At 43.3% G+C, this 18,869-nt stretch overlaps 1 protein-coding gene across 3 annotated transcripts in view; it reads left to right on the top strand.

The window, feature by feature from the left end:
• Positions 1 to 18,869, top strand: part of LOC129829979 (disks large-associated protein 4-like) — a 124,931-nt gene that overhangs the window by 85,123 nt on the left and 20,939 nt on the right. The window contains exons 2-6 of one of the 3 annotated variants that reach the window (XM_055892060.1): positions 6,626 to 7,911; positions 8,437 to 8,675; positions 9,175 to 9,261; positions 9,888 to 10,053; positions 12,179 to 12,398. In XM_055892060.1, coding sequence (XP_055748035.1) covers positions 6,706 to 7,911; positions 8,437 to 8,675; positions 9,175 to 9,261; positions 9,888 to 10,053; positions 12,179 to 12,398 — 1,918 coding nt within the window. In that variant the 5' untranslated portion in view covers positions 6,626 to 6,705. The remainder of the gene's footprint in view (positions 1 to 6,625; positions 7,912 to 8,436; positions 8,676 to 9,174; positions 9,262 to 9,887; positions 10,054 to 12,178; positions 12,399 to 18,869) is intronic. The other 2 variants (XM_055892061.1, XM_055892062.1) reach the window with 2 other exon arrangements.

Genomic DNA, 18,869 nt, shown 5'->3' on the forward strand with positions numbered 1-18,869 from the left:
GAAACATGAATGAACGTCTAGTTCTGACTTGAGACTGTGAGAGCTTGTATCTTAAAACCTCTTTAGGGTCCGCCCCCTTTTTTATTTTTTTGCCTAAAATGACGTACCCAAATCTAACTGCCTGTTGCTCAGGACCTGAAGCAATGTTATGTATGTTCTTGATACCATTTGAAAGGAAACACTTTGAAGTTTGTGGAATGTGAAATTAATGTAGGATAATATAACACATTAGATCTGGTAAAAGATAATACAAAGAAAAAAAAACATCATCTTTGAAATGCAAGAGAAAGGCCATAATGTATTATTCCAGCCCAGGCGCAATTTAGATTTTGTCCACTAGGTGGCAGCAGTGTATGTGCAAAGTTTTAGACTGATCCAATGAACAATTGCATATCTGTTCAAAATATTGTATCAGGACTGCCCACATGTGCCTAATTGATTTATTGATACATTTTCAAGTTCATAATTGTAAACTCTCCTCAAGCTATAGCATGGAATTCTTTCACTGTAATAGCTACTGTAAATTGGACAGTGCAGTTACGTTAACAAGAATTTAAGCTTTCTGCCCATATCAGATATGTCTATGTCCTGGGAAATGTTCATGTTACTTACAACCTCATGCTAATCACATTAGCCTACATTAGCTTAACCGTCCCGTGGGGGGGAAAACGATCCTGTAGAGAATTTATAGTCTCCTTCATGTGCTGTCTATCTATGATTAGAAACAGTGACAGTGTTTTCAGCCTACTGTAGGACAAAGTCACTTGAAGTGCAGTGGTCAGAGTTAGAACATTTTGAACAATGGAAATCAATTGAAATCTTGTGTACCTTTGCCTCATAATCATTAGACCACTAAAATTGCAGTTTTGGAATTATTAATTTCTTACGGACCTGGATTATTTGGTCATCTTTTTTCATCAAATAGTAAATAATACTAATAAATATGCTCATCAGTGACAGGTGATAGGTTTCCTACCATCTCATCTCTGCAATGTGATTCTGTTAGATATGATGGGGGGGAAGACTATTAAAGGATCGTTTCAATTTTTTGTCTGTTAAATAATTATTGATGACAGAGATATGAGTCAATATCAAACATCAAACAGTACTATATGCAGGAATGATAATTAAAAGAGATCTCTGTCTCTTTGATTTCATATGCCTCTGTAGATATGTGTGCCAAAACAACACAAACGTCCCCTACTTTTTTGCTGTCACATGTTACTTCTTAGAATTGTTCTGTACTAAATCAGCAACACCAAATGACACATACTCCTCTACCTGGTAGGTGTTAGTAAAGGGTGTTTGTACTTTCTAGGTTATGCAGGTTTGCTGTTTTACCTTTTCATCTACATCCAGCAAGCCCTGCACAGCCTGAAGAATTTCCATTTACTTGAATGGCACCAAGGCACCTTGATCACTGGCATCCTCTGTGTGGGTGCACACTGCATCATACATGCCCAATCTAATTTCTATAGTATTTATATTGATTGTTGTGCCCTTGGCTTATACCAAACACTTCACACACTAGTAGTTCACAGACCTGCTGGATTTCAGTCTCCAAACAACCATAAATCAACCCTTACACAATGCATCAAACACCATGCTATTTACCTAAACCAAGAAAATATGTCATTCTGAAATTCACTGACGCTGCACGGTATGTAGGAACGTCCGGAACAGCTTTAAAATAGTAGCATAATTTCTATCAATGGGGATTCCTACAGTATCAAAGCTCCATAGGAGGGAGACATGAGAGCAGAAGTATGCTCTGCTCCCAGTGTGGAATATGGTAAACAGTGTCTGGCACTGGGGGGTTCACTAACACAGGTTAATGTCAGCCAGCTGTGGGTTGAAGGCTGCTGATTAGGCTTGGAACTGTCTCTGTGCTCTGCTCATTGTTGAAAACCCCACCACTGAATAGGGCTATACACATTCAATAGTGATACTCCCCCATACCCCTCCTTTTCCTCCTCACAAATATGCATATCACATAAAGTACACTAACAAATGATTGTCATCTACATGTTTACACACACACGCACGCACGCACGCGCACACACACACACACACACACACAGGCAAACAGCTTGCTGCTGAAACAGACCCAGCAGTCTTGTCACTCAGGCCATGGGCGAAATTGTCACATGGGATGGGGGGACATGTCCCCCCCAATATTCAGAACAGGTCTATTCGTCCCCCACAATAATTTCTTTAAAAGTTTATTTTTTATATATAAATATTTTGGGGGGTTGGGATTACCCTGGAGGTCAGTGGCCCCCCAGATAGCATATGAACACGTCATAAGTATGTGTAGAATTGCAGGAAATTAGCTTTAAAACGTATAACGTTTCTCTCAGCCTCATGACAAAATGTGTAGAATAGCATTATATACTGAACAAAAATATAAACGCAACATGTAAAGTGTTGGTCCCATGTTTCATGAGCTGAAATAAAAGAGGCTAGAAATGTTCCATATGCACAAAAAAAGCTTATTTCTCTCAAATTATGTGCACAAATTTGTTTACATCCCTGTTAGTGAGCATTTCTCCTTTGCCAAGCTAATCCATCCACCTGACAGGTATGGCATATTAAGAAGCTGATTAAACAGCATGATCATTACACAGGTCCAGCTTGTGCTGGGGACAATAAAAGACCACTCTAAAATGTGCAGTTTTGTCACACAGCACAATACCACAGATGTCCTTCAAAATATCCCTCAATATACCCCTCAAAATTCCCCTGAAAAAGTCCTTCAAAATACCACTCAAAATATCTCTCAATACTGTATACCCCTCAAAATACCCCTCCATATACCCCTCAAAATAGCCCTCAAAATACCCTTCAAAATATCCCTCCATATACCCCTCAAAATACACCACATACCACTCAAAATACCCCTCAAAATATCCCTCCATATACCCCTCAAAATACCCCTCCATAAAACCCTCAAAATATCTCTCAAAATATCTCTCAAAATACCCCTCAAAATACCCCTCAAAATACCCCTCCATATAACCCTCAAAATACCCTTCAAGAGAGGCATAATAGGTCAAAATGTGTATAATTGCAGGAAATGTTTTTAAAATGTAAAAAAATAAATGAAGGAGGACCCACGGAACCCCCCCCCCCATCAATATCTACACCAACATTTTGCCCTTGACTCAGTGTACATCTCTTTTACCATGGCAGGCAGGCCACAGCTCCCATGACACTAACGCTGAACCTGTGCTTCCCCATTGTGTGTGTGAACTGGTGACAGGCATTTACAACAGCCTGAGCCCAGGGGATCCTCCCTCTACTTGATAATAACTCTGAGCCTGTGGTCCAGGTTCCATAGACAAGTCAGGCTGACCCTGGGAACAAGGAATGCATGGATTCCTTTAAGCTGCAGCACTTCTCACCATCTCTCTATAGAGTGCTGTGTGTGTGGGTACGGGTGTCTATGTTTGTGTGTATTTGAGTACGTGTGTGCATGTGTGTACGTGTATGTGTTAGTGTGCGTGTGGGCTCCTGTGCGTCCGTGTGTGTGTGTGTGTGTTTTGGCTTACGCAGATAAATTACAAAAGCCTATATTGCTGTAAAGCTTGCTGTATTTGTCACAGCGCTGCTCTGCTTCAGCTGAGACAGACTGAGATAAGTTGGAGCTCTCATACAGCAGATGGGGTGCACAAGGTTAGATAAAGGAAACAAACCCCAAACTAATGTTGTGGTAATGAAATGTGAGCGCTACATGCTCAACTCCGAGGCAGGATTTATTTCCAACTATGCTGTAGAGGGAGATGCTGAATGACCATGCAGTGTGTTCAACGATACAGTTATTACTCCTCTAGGAAGCAACTTGCATGGTAAGCAGTAGTCTCAAATAAATATGGGCTTTATAAAAATACTTTTTAATGTAATGTTTACAGAGCTTGAAGGAAGAACAGATTACTCTGATCTACTAGGAAAACATGGCACCCTCCTGATTCCAAAAATCATTCCTAGGCTACCACTAGTTTTCTTGTGACCACATACAGTTCCATCATCAATTTCCTCAGCATGCTTTAGGCTTCCAGCTGCATGTAACCTGAGTCATTGTACCAGAGATAATTTTTTTGCCAGGCAGCGCTGTGATGTCAGAAGCATCAGGAAGAGAGAACCAACGAACACACTGAGAGACGTGTCTAGACTGACTAACCTTGCCAGCACTGCCTGTTGCTGTGGAAACCACTATCCGTGTTGACAGACAGGCCACATGGGACTTTAATTCCATGGCAGGACAATACGGCCCACATTCATCAGAGCTTTAGGACCCCCTGTCTCCTGTCTCAGAGAGGTGATGTCACAACAGCCATTCAGCAGAGAGAGAGAGAGGAGGCATCCAACCTGGTCTCAGAGCATTTCGTATTATTCTGTACGTAAATCCGACACACCATTTAGTATGATATGTTAAGTTTCATATGGTATGTATTAATTTGTGGATGTCCATCACCCATTTCGTATGATATGTTACAAATTACAATTTGTATGATATGTTACGAATTTGCAGAACGTACAATATGTTACCAATTTGCCCAACATATGATATGTTTCAAATTCTAGCTAGTTGGCTAATGTTAGCTAGGCTAGGGGTTATCGTTAAAATTAGGGTAAAGTAAGGTTTATGGTTAAGGGAAAGGTTTGCTAAAAGGGTTAGGGTTAGCAAAAAATGTTAAGGTTAGGGTTAGGGGAAGGGTTAGCTAACATGCTAAGTAGTTGCAAAGTAGCTAAAAAGTAGTAAGTAGTTGAAAAGTTGCTAATTAGCTAAAATTGTCTGTGATGAGATTGAAACTCGCTACCTTTGGATTGCTAGACATTCTAGTTAGACACCTATTCATCCACCTCGACCAACCACCCTACTTTCATTTTTGCCTTAAGTAACAATCTGTCCTATGTAACCATACCAAACGTAACATGTCATACTAATTTCAGTGTCCTGGATTTAAATGTACTATGTTACGTTTAGTCTCTGAAACCAGGCTGAGCCATCATCTCTGCGTCACAATAATTCCTGATTCCCTGAGCACTCTACTATCACCTCTGTCTATGGTCAGGTTATGACAGCCAGGAGTGTTCAAGAATACAGAATATCACATCTGAGATTCCTCTCATATTGGATCCTCTCCAGTCCTTCCCATGAAAATATTTAAATGGGGGGAGACAACCCATGTCGGACTTCTGTAGATGTTTCCTTTATTCCCCATGTTAACCTCTGTGAACCTGAATCTGTTTCTACCTGCAGTTCACCGTCTATTTGTACAGGGTGGTTGCGTCAGCATTCCTACGCACCAAACCCAGAACATATGGGCAGACAGAGTGGAAGACAGGGGTACACTCTCAGCAGTGACATGCACACACAGTTTATATTTGTATTGCTAAATAAGCTTAAGAAAATCATACAAATAAGTTAATCGCCTTTGAAGTTCAGTCAGACATTTCTTTAATAGGCAGTGACCGTTAAAAGACTTACAAGCACAGATGGTAAATTTGAATTTCCCTCTTGATGTAGTCTGCATATAAAGATAGTCATGTAATTTTTATGAGCAGAGCATATACCGACCGGTATGTACTTAGAAATTCTCTGTCCTGAGCTCAGTTGGGACGCACTGATGTTTTCTAATCCCTGGCCTACCCTTTACTCCTGCATGCTGTTGGTTTGTTCTGTAGCTCCACCTGCTGGTTAGTTGGAGAACCATGCGGACATGGTGATGTGTGTGGGCTAGTGTTTAGGAGAAGATCAGTAAATCTGCTGGCAGAGGGCAACTCCTCTGTGTTTTACAGCGCATTTTGGTCTAGCTTTATCAAGAACATGGCTGAAGAAGTGCTGTGTGACACATAGCAAGAGCTTGGGACTATAAGGTTCTATCTGCATTTTTGTCCAAATGTAATTATTGACATAGTCTTGTTCTGTTCAATGTTCTCTACCTATATAGTTCTCTAAATACCCCAATTCAAGTTGTTAAGTTTAAAAGAATACAAGATAAAAAAAATTGCTGACACAATTCAAACCAATGAGGGTTCGGAACTTTAGGTCCCGCTATATTTGGATAGTCCAGATTGTGTACAGATGGTCATACTATCAACAAAGTATCCGCTGATAAGCAACTGACTAACTGTTGATAAGCAACTGCTTGCTAAGGTTACGGTTAAGGTTAGGGTAAGGTTTAGAATAAGGGTTAGTGTAAAGGTTAACGTTAGAGTAAGGGTTAAGTTGAGGGTTAGGGTTAGTAGATAGTTAGTTGAAATGTTACTGAACTTTAAAGCCAATTATCTCAGAATCATCTTTTTGCAGACAGAACCGTATAGTTCCAAGCTCTCAATATGTCTCTTAAGTTAGTGCTCCACTACAGTACTTAAAAGAGCTTAATGAGCTCCAACTCTAATGTGTTTATGAGCTTAAGTGGATTTGTAGAGCCTCGTACTATAAACACTTAAGGTTGTTCTTTACTGCTTGACTCCAGCATCATCACAGCAGAGGGAAAAGTGTAATGTATGAGTCGCACTCATACTGAGTCGTACTAGGAGTCGTATTCATACTGTAACCATCGCTTCCTCTTTCTTACACTATATATTCTAATAGATATCCTATTCTCCTCTGTTCCAGGATGAGCCCTCCAGGGCTGTAGACGCGCCCCAGCTGGAGACATGTTCTAAGAGCAGCAGCAGACCTGCACTGTGGCCACCATGAAAGGGTTAGGTGCCAATCGCAGCCGTCACCTGTCGGACTCCTGTGAGCCATCGGGGGGCCCCCAGAAGCCCCTGTACCCCTTGACCTCTGACCCCCATGGTCCCTTCCTCCTGAGCCCCACCATGAACCACTACGGCACCTTGGACCCCCACCAACTCCACCACTACCAGGCCTCCAACCCCCAACCCCTGCATCCGGAGTGCCTACTGCCCCTGAACCAGATGTCCAACAGCAGCACCTTCCCCCGCCTCCACATCACCTCCCAACCGGAACAGTCTGACTACTCCCAGGGCTGCATGGTCCCTGCCGGGGGCGGAGGTAGGCCTGGTGGCAGCCGGGTGGGCACCCTGTCCACCTCCATGTCAATGGGCATGGGCATGGGTCTCAGCGGGGCTCCCATGATCACAAGTGGATCAGCTACCATCTCTTCTGCGGCATCGGCCAAGATGAACCGGCTGCCATCTAACCTGCTAGACCAGCTGGAGAAGCACCTGCCCCTGCAGAGGGATGGCTTCAGTACCCTACAGTTCCACCGGGGCAGGGTGGCCAAGCAGCGCAGCGAGAGTCCCGGACGGATCCGCCACATCATGCACTCTGTCCAGAAGCTATTCAACAAGTCCCAGTCGCTGGAGGGCTCGGTGGTCAAGGGCAACATGAACAGCACTACAGGGGGAGGTGAGGAGGGGACCAGGCAGACCTGCAGGAGTAAGAGTAAAGACAGGGCTAAGACTGAGACGCTGAAGCAGCGACCTAGCAGGCAAAATGCACTGGGGCTTTGGAGCTCAGACGATGCCCTGGATAGTGACACAACCACCAAAGTTGGCACTATCGCCGTGGGCTACCGTAACCCACTTAGCATGATGACGTTAGGCAGGGCAGTGTCTGACAGCCAGGCTCCTCCCAGGCACCTCCCACAGGGCTACAACACCATCTCTGCTCACACACTCAAGGCCTCCAAGAGCAGCAGCGACCTCAAGTACCTGGCCTGCCCGCAAGCAATGACAGGGACCAGGGGTGGGGAGCTGGTGGGAGGAGGAGGCAGAGAGAGCACCCTGGTGAAGCGAGGCTCCTGGTCCACACTGACCCTCAGCCAGGCCAGGCAGGTGCTCCAGAAGGGTTCAGCCACTGTCAACAGGACGCTGCTCAAATCCAAGTCATGTCACCAGGACCTGACCTGTCAGTACCTCCAGGTAGGAGGCCCAGTGAGTATTATTCACATTAGGCACCAGCAGCCACAGCCACAAAATCTCAGAAATTAGGAGATTTGTTTTAAAACCTCATTCATTTGAATCCCTTTTAACTACTTCAGCAGCCTCGTGACATTTACGGTCTATAATCGCATTATTCAAATTCATTACAAATACACACACAATACATTCAAATGAAATGAAATGACACATTCAAGGTCTGTCGCATTAAAGGTCCAATGCAGCCATTTTTATCTTAATATCAAACTATTTCTGGGTAACAATTAAGTGCCTTACTGGCCAAAACTCCATCCCACCAAAACAGGCTGAAATTTCACTAAAAGGGCATTATCAGAATTTTCAGAATTTCACAGTATTATTCCAACCTCATAGTGTATAAATATATATAAAACACAGAAAAATCACGTTTTTGACTGCACTGGGTCTTTAAACTAGTTAAAGTGGAGATGATAAAGTGGAGATGGTGTGGTGGCTCAGTGAGTCACAGAGGGATGGTGTGTGGCCCCATACTGTCTGTAGGTTCCACTGGGGGACTGGAGTGCTACGCTGGGGGTCCGGGGCCGACCCAGGGGCCTTGAGATCCCCTGCCGGAGGATGCGTAGCGGCAGCTACGTCAAGGCCATGGGGGACGTGGACCAGGACAGCGAGGACTCAGAGGGAAGTCCTAAACCCTCGCCCAAAACAGCTGCCCGCCGCCAGAGCTACCTGAAGGCCACCCATCAGTCCCTGAGCGAGCATCAGCCTCCACCACCACACAAGTGAGAGAGCCAGATACAAGAGGAAATATGCATGTAGATCATACTGTAGTTAATACTGTTTAGATACAGTATGTTTCTGAAGAGGAGTTAATTTTCCTTAGCAATCTATGTCATGACAGAACAGATAACATGGGATGTCTGGGGGAACTTATTCTTATACAGAGGAGTATCTACACACACCCTGCATGGAAACCTCTCTGCTCTGAGAGTGAATATAATATAACAGAATGAAATTAAAGTGGACACCGCAAATGGACAGCAGAGGGCAGCATCCTGACACTGCCGTTGAACATTTACTACACAATGTATGCAGGGTAAAAACTGCAGGCTGCAGCAGACTCCTGTTCAGGAGTAGATACAACTATATCAGTGTAACATGTTCTTATGGGCTGTTCAATTATAGAAAAAGGAAATCACCTACCAACAATAGGTAACCGTTTCCATTTGAGGTAAAAAATGTGAAATGTTTTGTCATGTTCCCCACCGCTCGCACCGGCAGGCCTCGCGGCTATGCACCCATGCTGGAGGATAATGGGGTACTGTGGTCTCCACTACAGAGTGCATGCTCAATGCAGCATTTGGCCAGGTCAGTGTCCTAGGGAGGGAGGCAGCACAGCCCTCCACTCACACATGCCCACCTCTGCTGCCACTTCTCTAACCAACCCAGTGCTTTGTCCTGTTCCCCTGCCCACACCCCATATATTACCAATTGCTCTGAGTGGTGTGTTAGTATCCCAGCTACAGCCACTCCTGTCACGTCTCTCATCATAAACCACTGATCCCCCATACAAACCCTTTCCACCCCCACTCTCCGCACCGGCACACACATTCCCACTAACAGGTGCCTCCTCGTCAGGCAACTCAGAACAAAGGAAACAACCTCTCTGTCTCAGCAAATTCCATTGATGATCACAAAGCAAAAAAATAACTCAAATTCTCTCCCTTTTGTTTTGATGTTTACTGACGACTCAATGTTTCCTCTGTGCTGTCATTTTGATACCCAACTATTCTCTGCTCTGCTATCCTCTCATCTCGCTGGTATTTGATCTCACAAAATCACAAGAAATTTGGGGAAGTTCAAAGCATTCGCTGAAAATGGATGCGGTTCTCATCAAACCAAGATGTCCTGTATCCTCCACACCCTTCATCCAGGTCTTTTCCTTATGATTGAGGGGTTCTTTCGGCAACTAATTCTCCCCTCTACCCCTGTAGTTGTCTCCCCTCCCTGAGAGAACTCTCCACCAATCGGAGCCTGGACAACCTGGACTGCCTGGTGAGCCCGTGTGAGCCCCCGATGGCCATGCGGCATTGGGACGATCGCAGAGACTACCACCAAGGCTATGCTACCCTGGGCAGGGCCATGATGAGCAGTGGTCAGGTATGTACTGTAAATGCACTCTCCCTATTCACTCATTACACTCTTTATCAGGGTCTCAAACAGGCCTGTCAGTGTGTGTAGGAATAGTACCTCCATACAACAAACATATCTTAACAGTTTGACAGATACATGTAGGCATAATTAACTAATAAAAGTACTACTGTATTAAATGAATTATTCATAAAGAATGCCCTCAGACAGTGCAAAGACAAGCCTCAAGCCTGAAACAACAACCAGAAATGAGTGGGATGTTGACAGCCGAATCCTCTATTTCTGTGACTGCAGGCAAGGATAGAACATTTCAGATTATGTGTGAGACGCTGATTGGTTAAACATCCAGTAAGCCAGAAGAGACAAGAACAGGAATGATGCTTGAAAGTAATTTTCAGAAGTTAAGACTGGGACATGAGCCTCCTTCTAATCCTGAGGACATTCTGTTTTTATCAAAAACAGCAGACTCCTTTCAGATGGAACATCCGGAGCCACCTTTGCTCATGGAGTTAAAATGGCATAATATGACAGATGACAACAATGGAATTGCCCTCTTTACCTCACAGGAAGCTTTTTTTATTATGATATTTCAGTAAATGAATTTGGGAGATGACAGTAAAATCTGTTTTGGGACAAAAGCAAGTATTTTCTGAATGAACTGCAACATTTTATCAGGATTGATATCTGATGGATTATGATGGCTGCCTTAGCAGGAGAAAAGGCTTCAAAGGATCTGCATTGTTGTACATGGAGGTAAATGCACATAAAATCAAATATAGGAAAGGTTGTAACACATCGATGCCTTTTCCTTCAAGTATTTTCACTGCATAAAAAGGAGTATAGACATTATCAGTTTACATGCTAAAATTATAGACCGGAAAGATGGTTTCAAGATGGTAATAATCATTCCAAAACCATGATAAAAAGTATTGCAAGATTCAAACGGATCAAATAACGGATAAGAAGCAACCAAGGAATAGGCTCTTATTTGTAAAAATCATGGAATGGTGTGAAGTTTCATTATTTGATTTACATGAAGTTTCAGAATGGATTTTGAATACTGAGCATCCATGTTACATCCCCTTTCTTTCTTGGGGGACACAATGATGACCATGTGCCAACTCTGGCACCAGCCTCCTCCTCTCACACTGCAATGAAAAGCAGGATGAACAAACAGAGACTCCACCTGCTACCAACATCATTAAAACCTTGAACATCACAGCAGCCTGGCATAGAAGACTGGGGTATAATAAACTAGCATTGTTCCTCCTTCTCCACTCTGGCACTGTTTGAACTGAAACAAGCATTTATCCCAGGACGGACTGGTGAAGTTGACTCAGCTGGTCTGTCTCTACAATACCTTGTCCCTGTTCAACCTATCCCTGGCCCTGGGCTACATAGATGTACTATGATATATTCCTGCTGATGAATCTGCTGTTATGTGAACATGTCATGTTGTCAACGCCAGAGACTGGAAATGTCCTACACCAATAAACGTCTTGTAGATCATTAGCACCGCTGAACTGAGCAAAACCAGACACCACCGTTACCACTACGACTATGATGTGGAGAGTGTGAACAGCTTGTAGTGGGAGGCTGCTGGTGCCTCAGTAGCAGTGATTGTATTAGCTCCTGGCATGAGGAGTAAAGTGAAATCTGACGCTGCTGGCTTATCATCACTGATTAAACATTCTGTGTGGTATTTCACATTAGATACAGTAGAGTGAGTACACTGATTATCAGGGGACACAAAGCTCAAACAGAATATTTAAATAATGAGATGTATTCAACAAGGTCACTGCAGATTTACTTTTTGATCAATTGATTTCATTAAGTAGAATAGTGAACGTGCATGATAACTCCTGTACCCATTTTCCTCTAGAGATAGTAAAAATGTCCATTATCAGTGCATGAGTTTCTTTGGTAAATCAAACAGTCCTTTTGATTGGGCTCTCGTGAGCTGAGACGAACAGTATCCTTCACACTCTCTGACCATACACCACCACCTTAATCCAGCAGCATGCCCCGTCACCCGAGACTGGCACTGCTTTCGCCTCACAGGCGGCGGAGATCTAGTGGTCGCCTAAGTCCCCGCCCCCGCCCCCAACTTGTCAACCTGCACGTGTCCTTTCAGGTGTGTGGGCAGGGCTGTGGGCGCTCGCTGTACTGCGAGGCGGAGTCCCAGGCGGTGGAGGCTCTGGACCTTCCCACGCCGACGTACTTCCGCTCCCGCAGCCACAGCTACCTGCGGGCCATCCAGGCTGGCTGCTCCCAGGATGAGGACACCGCCTCAGTGGACTCTGATTCACCTCCACCCACCACCACCACCGGCTGCACCCATATCTCCAGCACCAGTGAGTATACTGTACTGTTCAGTATGGGCGTGGGCTGGGCACTGGGGATTGGACAAACAAAGCTTTTATGCCTTTACTGTAGGACCTTATCATCCTTTTTAGGACCTTATCATCCTTTTTAGCACGATTCATGAATCATTTAGTATCTCAAAGTTAAGGACTATGATGTAAGATTCTCACATGCATTGATGTATTTTCAAATCCAGCAGGGAAAATGTATATGAAGGGTGTGAGGGACTGTACTTCTTACACTGTAAGGGGTATGAACACGCACGCACGCACGCACGCACACACACACACACACACACACACACACACAGAGGGCAAGACAGATTTGGTCTCTGGCTGGTGGCACTGAATGGCCTACCAGCCCAGTGTGAAAGTAGACATTGTAGAGGGAGGTGATGCAGCAAGACTGGACTGGTGCCAGCTAATTCATCCATACCCATTACACAACAGTGAGCAGGGGAATATGCTGTCTGGTGATACATCATGGTGAGTTTGCACACCTGGGTCTCACACACACACAGTGCTGCGGATGTTTTCCATGTATGAGAACAAAACTTCTCAAATATCAAGCCAGTTCACAGATGTGGGTGGTCTCAGATAGTGGTCTGTCCACTGCTGGAGGCTGTGAACCATTATGAATAGACCATTATGAATATTCAAAAGTGTCAATCTGAACATTAGACCTGTAGTTCATTCAAATACATGTATAATTTGACAGATCGAAGTAACATGTTCCATTTCATCGAACAAATGTTGCACTCTTGCGCGTTTGTCTTTTCTTACAAGCACTGATTTCTGTTGATATCTGCTGAGGAACGTTTTACTTGCAAATCACTGCGGTCACGGCTAGAAGGTTTTGTCAAATTTAGACCTTGAATCAGATTCAGATGATACTTTTTGTAGAAGGTTAGGATACTTTACGCAGCAGGTTAGGATAATTACCGTAGCAGGTTAGGGACATGGTTGGGAAAATGCTTAGGGTTAACTAAAATGCAGAACAATTCAACTTTTGACGTTAATTTGACAAAAGCTGGATCCCGTTTAGCCATGACCAATAACTGTTCTGAATACATCCAAAACGTAAATATAGAGGCGGGAACCTACACGACCAAGCCGGGGAAATCGTAGACACAAAAAACAGACACAGATATTATCCAATGGCGGTTAAGAAACCCGTGTCGTGGACCAAAAAGGCGGGGAAACGTGTTGTTGACTGGAGATTTAAACCAATTCTGTTCGCCTATGGTGAGATTGATGACCATCGACATCCAATGGCGTTGTAATGTGTGCCAGTCAGCAAAAGGTGGACTCCAATCCCTTACTTCAAGGGTGTGTCCCTTTTGATTCCTTTCTTCAAGAAACGTTGTGTGACCAGTTAGAATTAGCACAGTAGCGTATGCCTCTGTCTATTAAAACAACCTCGAATGACTGAATAGAAAATACGGATTTATTGACTCGCTTTTATCAAAGTAAGCTTAAATATTGCATAATGTACACGAGTCTGCACTGAGATTTGGATCGATTGGTATTGATCGTCGTTAGCGACGAACGCTAGCTTAACTACCCTGTCTAACGTGGATGGGAGGAATCGCCCTGCTTCTGGGATCCACGTACTGAAGGTAACGTTAGCTAGCGATGTTACACTAGGTTAGGGAGCTAAATCTCCACGACTCATACAAACGCTTTATTCATTCCACTGCTAGTATTTATTTTTTTGTCGTGGTAATCAGTTAGGTATCGTTATTAGCAGGTGACAATTTGTAGCGAATAACGTTACACAATCAATCCAGCACCGGATAATGTCTTTGGTGTAGCTAATGTTAGCTAGATTAGGGTTTCCAAAACTCGGTCCTGTGCTGGTGCACATTTTATTTATTATTTTTTTGCCGTAGCGCTAGACAGCTGATTCAAATAGCCAACGCATCACCAAGCTTTGATTATTTTAATCAGCTGTGTAGTGGTAGGGCAAAAACCCAAACGTGCCCTCAGGACCGAGTTAGGGGAAACCTTGAGTTACGTTAGATAGCTAATGTTAGCGATACCTGACAGCACCCGCCTTGTTAACGAGCTAACGTTACTGTAGCTAACTACCTGCACCCCATCATTGCAAGCAGAGTGGATAGTTAGTTGGCTAGTCGCGCAGTCAACCACAGGTTGAATCACTGCATTAGAAATCCAGCTAAAACTAGACAGGAACTGTCAGATAGCCATCGAACGTTATTTAGGTAACGTTAATGTTAGCTATCAACTAGCTACGTTAACATATTTGGTGAGTTTGGAGAGAGACGGGTAAACTTAAATGACTAGTTTCAGGTCAGACATTTTTACACCAGTCATTTTTCCAGCTTCGAACTCACCAAATTGTGACCATGATATTGATGATCATATGATCTAGCTAGTAATATCCAGCTAACGTTAGATCCCGTGGCTGCATCATCCAGTCAAGGTAGCTAAAAAGCTTGTTTAACCTACCATCTTGTTTATTCTGCAGTTTGTTTATCATAAGAGATATGTGTGGTTGCTAAGTAGTAAGACCTCACCCGTGCCAAGGATCTACCTCCTTGCCAAATGTTTTAATGCATGTATTTGTTTGTTTTTATTGCTATGGTGAAAGAGAAGGTGGATAGTTGGAGATTTGTGAGCCAACCAGAAATGAATCAAGTATGTATTGTAAACTAGACTAATTCAAAACAAACTGTTATGGTTAGAAGTCGACCGGTTATGATTTTTCAACACCGATACTGATTATTGGACGACCAAAAAAAGCTATTTTTATATATATATATATATTCCTGCATTTGCCAGCAGCTCTTCACTGTGCTTCAAGCATTGCACTGTTTGACTTCAAGCCTATCAACTCCCGAGATTAGGCTGGTAATACTAAAGTACCTATTAGAACATTCAGTAGTCCAAAGGTATATGAAATACAAATGGTATAGAGAGAAATAGTCCTATAATAACTACAACCTAAAACTTCTTACTTGGGAATATTGAGGACTCGTGTTAAAAGGAACCACCAGCTTTCATATGTTCTGAGCAAGGAACTTAAACGTTAGCTTTTTTACATGGCACATATTGCACTTTTACTCTCTTCTCCAACACTTTGTTTTTGCATTATTTAAACCAAATTGAACATGTTTCATAATTTATTTGAGACTAAATTGATTTTATTGATGTATTATATTAAGTTAAAATACGTGTTCATTCAGTATTGTTGTAATTGTCATTATTACAAATACATTTTTTTTTTTAAATCGGCCGATTAATCGGTATCGGCTTTTTTGGTCCTCCAATAATCGGTATCGGCGTTGAAAAATCATAATCGGTCGACCTCTATTAGCAGGCAATATTAACTAAATATGCAGGTTTAAAAAATATATACTTGTGTATTGATTTTAAGAAAGGCGTTGATGTTTAGGGTTAGGTACGCGTTGTGGTGCAACGACAGTGCTTTTTTTCGCGAATGCGTTTGTTAAATCACCTGTTTGGCAAAGTAGGCTGTGATTCAAGTATAAATTAATGCACCGCATCAATTATATGCAACGCAGGACAAGCTAGATAAACTAGTAATATCATCAACCATGCGTAGTTAACTAGTGATTATGTTAAGATTGGTTGTTTTTTATAAGATAAGTTTAATGCTAGCTAGCACCTTATCGTGGCTCCTTGCTGCACTCGCATAACAGGTAGTCTCCTCGTGGAGTGCAATGTAATCGGCCACAATCGGTGTCCAAAAATGCCGATTACCCAATTTGTTATGAAAACTTCAAATCGGCCATTCCGATTAATCGGTCGACGTCTAGTTATGGTGCATTTTCATGACTCTTCGTCAGATGTCACTATTTCAAGGGGAATCCCACGTCTCTTTTTTAAATAGCATTTTGTCTCTAAAGGCCATTTATTGTCTGGATTCTGAGTATACAATCAATAATTGAACAGCTTCCGGACAATGTGCTAATTTAAGTGCTTTGCAGTTAAACAGCTGGACCTTTTATGAGAGGCTTGAATCTGTGCTCTGTATACCAGGGACCATGATAGCACCCCTGACTTTGTTTAGCTTGAAAGTTGTTATAGGGCTGGGATCAGATGGCCAATCATTCATAGGCTTCAGATAACACATGGTCAGCACATGAATACACAGACATTGAGTCACATGCTCTGGCAATACACACAGGCTGGCTGTACACACACTCATTGATGAGGTCATTGGTGAGTCAGTGGGTGGAGTCACTATAGTTACATGACAATTTTCAAACAGACATTCTCAAGGGATGAGTAGTAAAATGACTGTGCTACAGAGAAATGAATAGAGAACAGTACAATGATGCAACCCCTCAGTCTGCAAGTCCTTGGTATTTGGTTTGGCAGAATCCTGTCGTATTTAAGTGACCAATCTGTAAGAATTGGGTCACAAGGAGGATCTCTTGCATCCATGGTGTCATAGTTCAATCTCAACTGCTCCGCCTGTGTAATCTTGACAATGTAATACCGCTCATGTAGCTGGTCACGACACACACAGCCATACAAATGAGGGTCGCCCAATCCTACAGTATGTGTTGAACACAAGATGAAAAGGGGTTAGGGGAAGTGTGTTTGTGTGTTCTTGAGCAAAAGTGACATTCTGTCTGTTGTTGTAGAAGGATTTTCCTTGCTGTAGTAGTCTGGTAACACACCGCTCCAGTCCCACCCGAGCCCCTTCCTCTTGACACCTGACAGGACTGATTCCGGGTATTTACCTCAGCTAATTGGGCTTTCCACCAAGCTGGCACCAATCCCCACAGGGCACAGGGTGGTCTGGAAACTCCACAGGACGTCATTAGCGTTTTAATACCTTCCTGGAGTAACACCACTGTGACTGACTGGACGGACCACTTCAAGCAGCCCCCAACACTTGTGCTGTAAGAGAGTAGAACTAGTTTGTTCTAAACCTGTTTTTGTGGGGCGGGCAGATATTTTAAAGTATTTTTCCAGTTAAGTGATTTGACTGGTTACTTAGTTTGTGGACAGCTGTTTCCAGTCTTTGCATGGAGAGAGGCTGTAGCTTGTTGTTGCACTCATCATAAACTAGAATTACCATTGGTGTTTATATTCTAACCACTCTCTTTGTAAACCATTGCTGTATTGTGTGTTTTTTGTCTGTCTTCCTGTTGGTGTGTTCTTGGGCTGCCCTGTCCAGTCTGCCTGCCTCTGTCTCTGAGTAGCACTACTCACCATTAGCCCTGTCCAGCCTGTCTACATTTTTGTTTCTCACCAGCCCTGTCTATCCCCTCTGGTCTTGGACCACCAGCCTAGTTCTCCAGCAGCCTGTCACCTTGCTACACAGTCACTATAATGCTGTTAATCTGGGGCTGATCCAACCCTTTGCCGTGTGCAGATTAGGAGCACTTAAACACTTGCAGGAGCACCTATTAAAAGTAGGGCTGTGACTGTCATGGAATTTTGGATGACTGATAAGGTCGGCCAAATGGGCATCGTTGTACCATTTAGAATAGAAAAATAATCATTCAAATAATAATTTTCAAGGTGCATATTTTCTCTTCTCCTAACTGCATGTGCTGCTGAAGCAGAAGTCTCCTTTGCTACAATACCTTTCTTGGTTCAGCAAGGAGCAACATAGTGTCATCACGTTGTAGATAGGGCTGGTAATGGATGGGGACCTCACAATACAATATCACTATACTTAGGTGCTGATACAATAGGTATTGCGATTTGATGTTTAGAAAAAAAAGTATGTGTACTCCTGCTTGTTTATCATCTCATCTCCTAAATCATGGGCATTACTATGAAGTTAGCGCCCCCCCCCCCCCTTTGCTGCTATAACAGTCTCTACTCTTCTGGTAAGGCTTTCCACTAGATGTTGGAACATTGCTGTGGGGACTTGCTTTCATTCAGCCACGATCATTTGTAAGGTCGGGCACTGATGTTGGGCGATTAGGCCTGGCTCGCAATCATTGTTCCAATTCACCCCAAAGGTGTTCGATGGGGTTGAGGTCAGGACTCTGTGCAGGCCAGTCAAGTTCTTCCACACCGATCTTGACAAACCATTTCTGTATGAATCTCGCTTTGTGCACAGGGGCATTGTTATGCTGAAAAAGGAAAGGGCCTTCCCTGAACTGTTTTCTCAAAGTAGGAAGCACATAATCATCTAGCATGTCATTGTATGCTGTAGCATTAATATTTCCCTTCACTGGAGCTAAGGGGCCTAGCACGAACCATGAAAAACAGCCCCAGACCATTATACATCCTTCACCAAACTATACATTTGGCACTATGCATTGGGGCAGGTAGCGTTCTCCTGGCATCCGCCAAACCCAGATTCCTCAGAGACCTAATGACGCCGACGGACAGGGCTGCTGTACTTTTAGCTCTTAGGAAACTTTGCAGTATTTTGTTTTTATGTGTTATTTCTTTGTTATTACATACAGCCGGGAAGAACTTTTGGATATCAGTGCGGTGGTAACT

The sequence above is a fragment of the Salvelinus fontinalis genome, chromosome 31, assembly GCF_029448725.1.
Source record: "Salvelinus fontinalis isolate EN_2023a chromosome 31, ASM2944872v1, whole genome shotgun sequence".
Lineage (NCBI taxonomy): Eukaryota > Metazoa > Chordata > Actinopteri > Salmoniformes > Salmonidae > Salvelinus > Salvelinus fontinalis.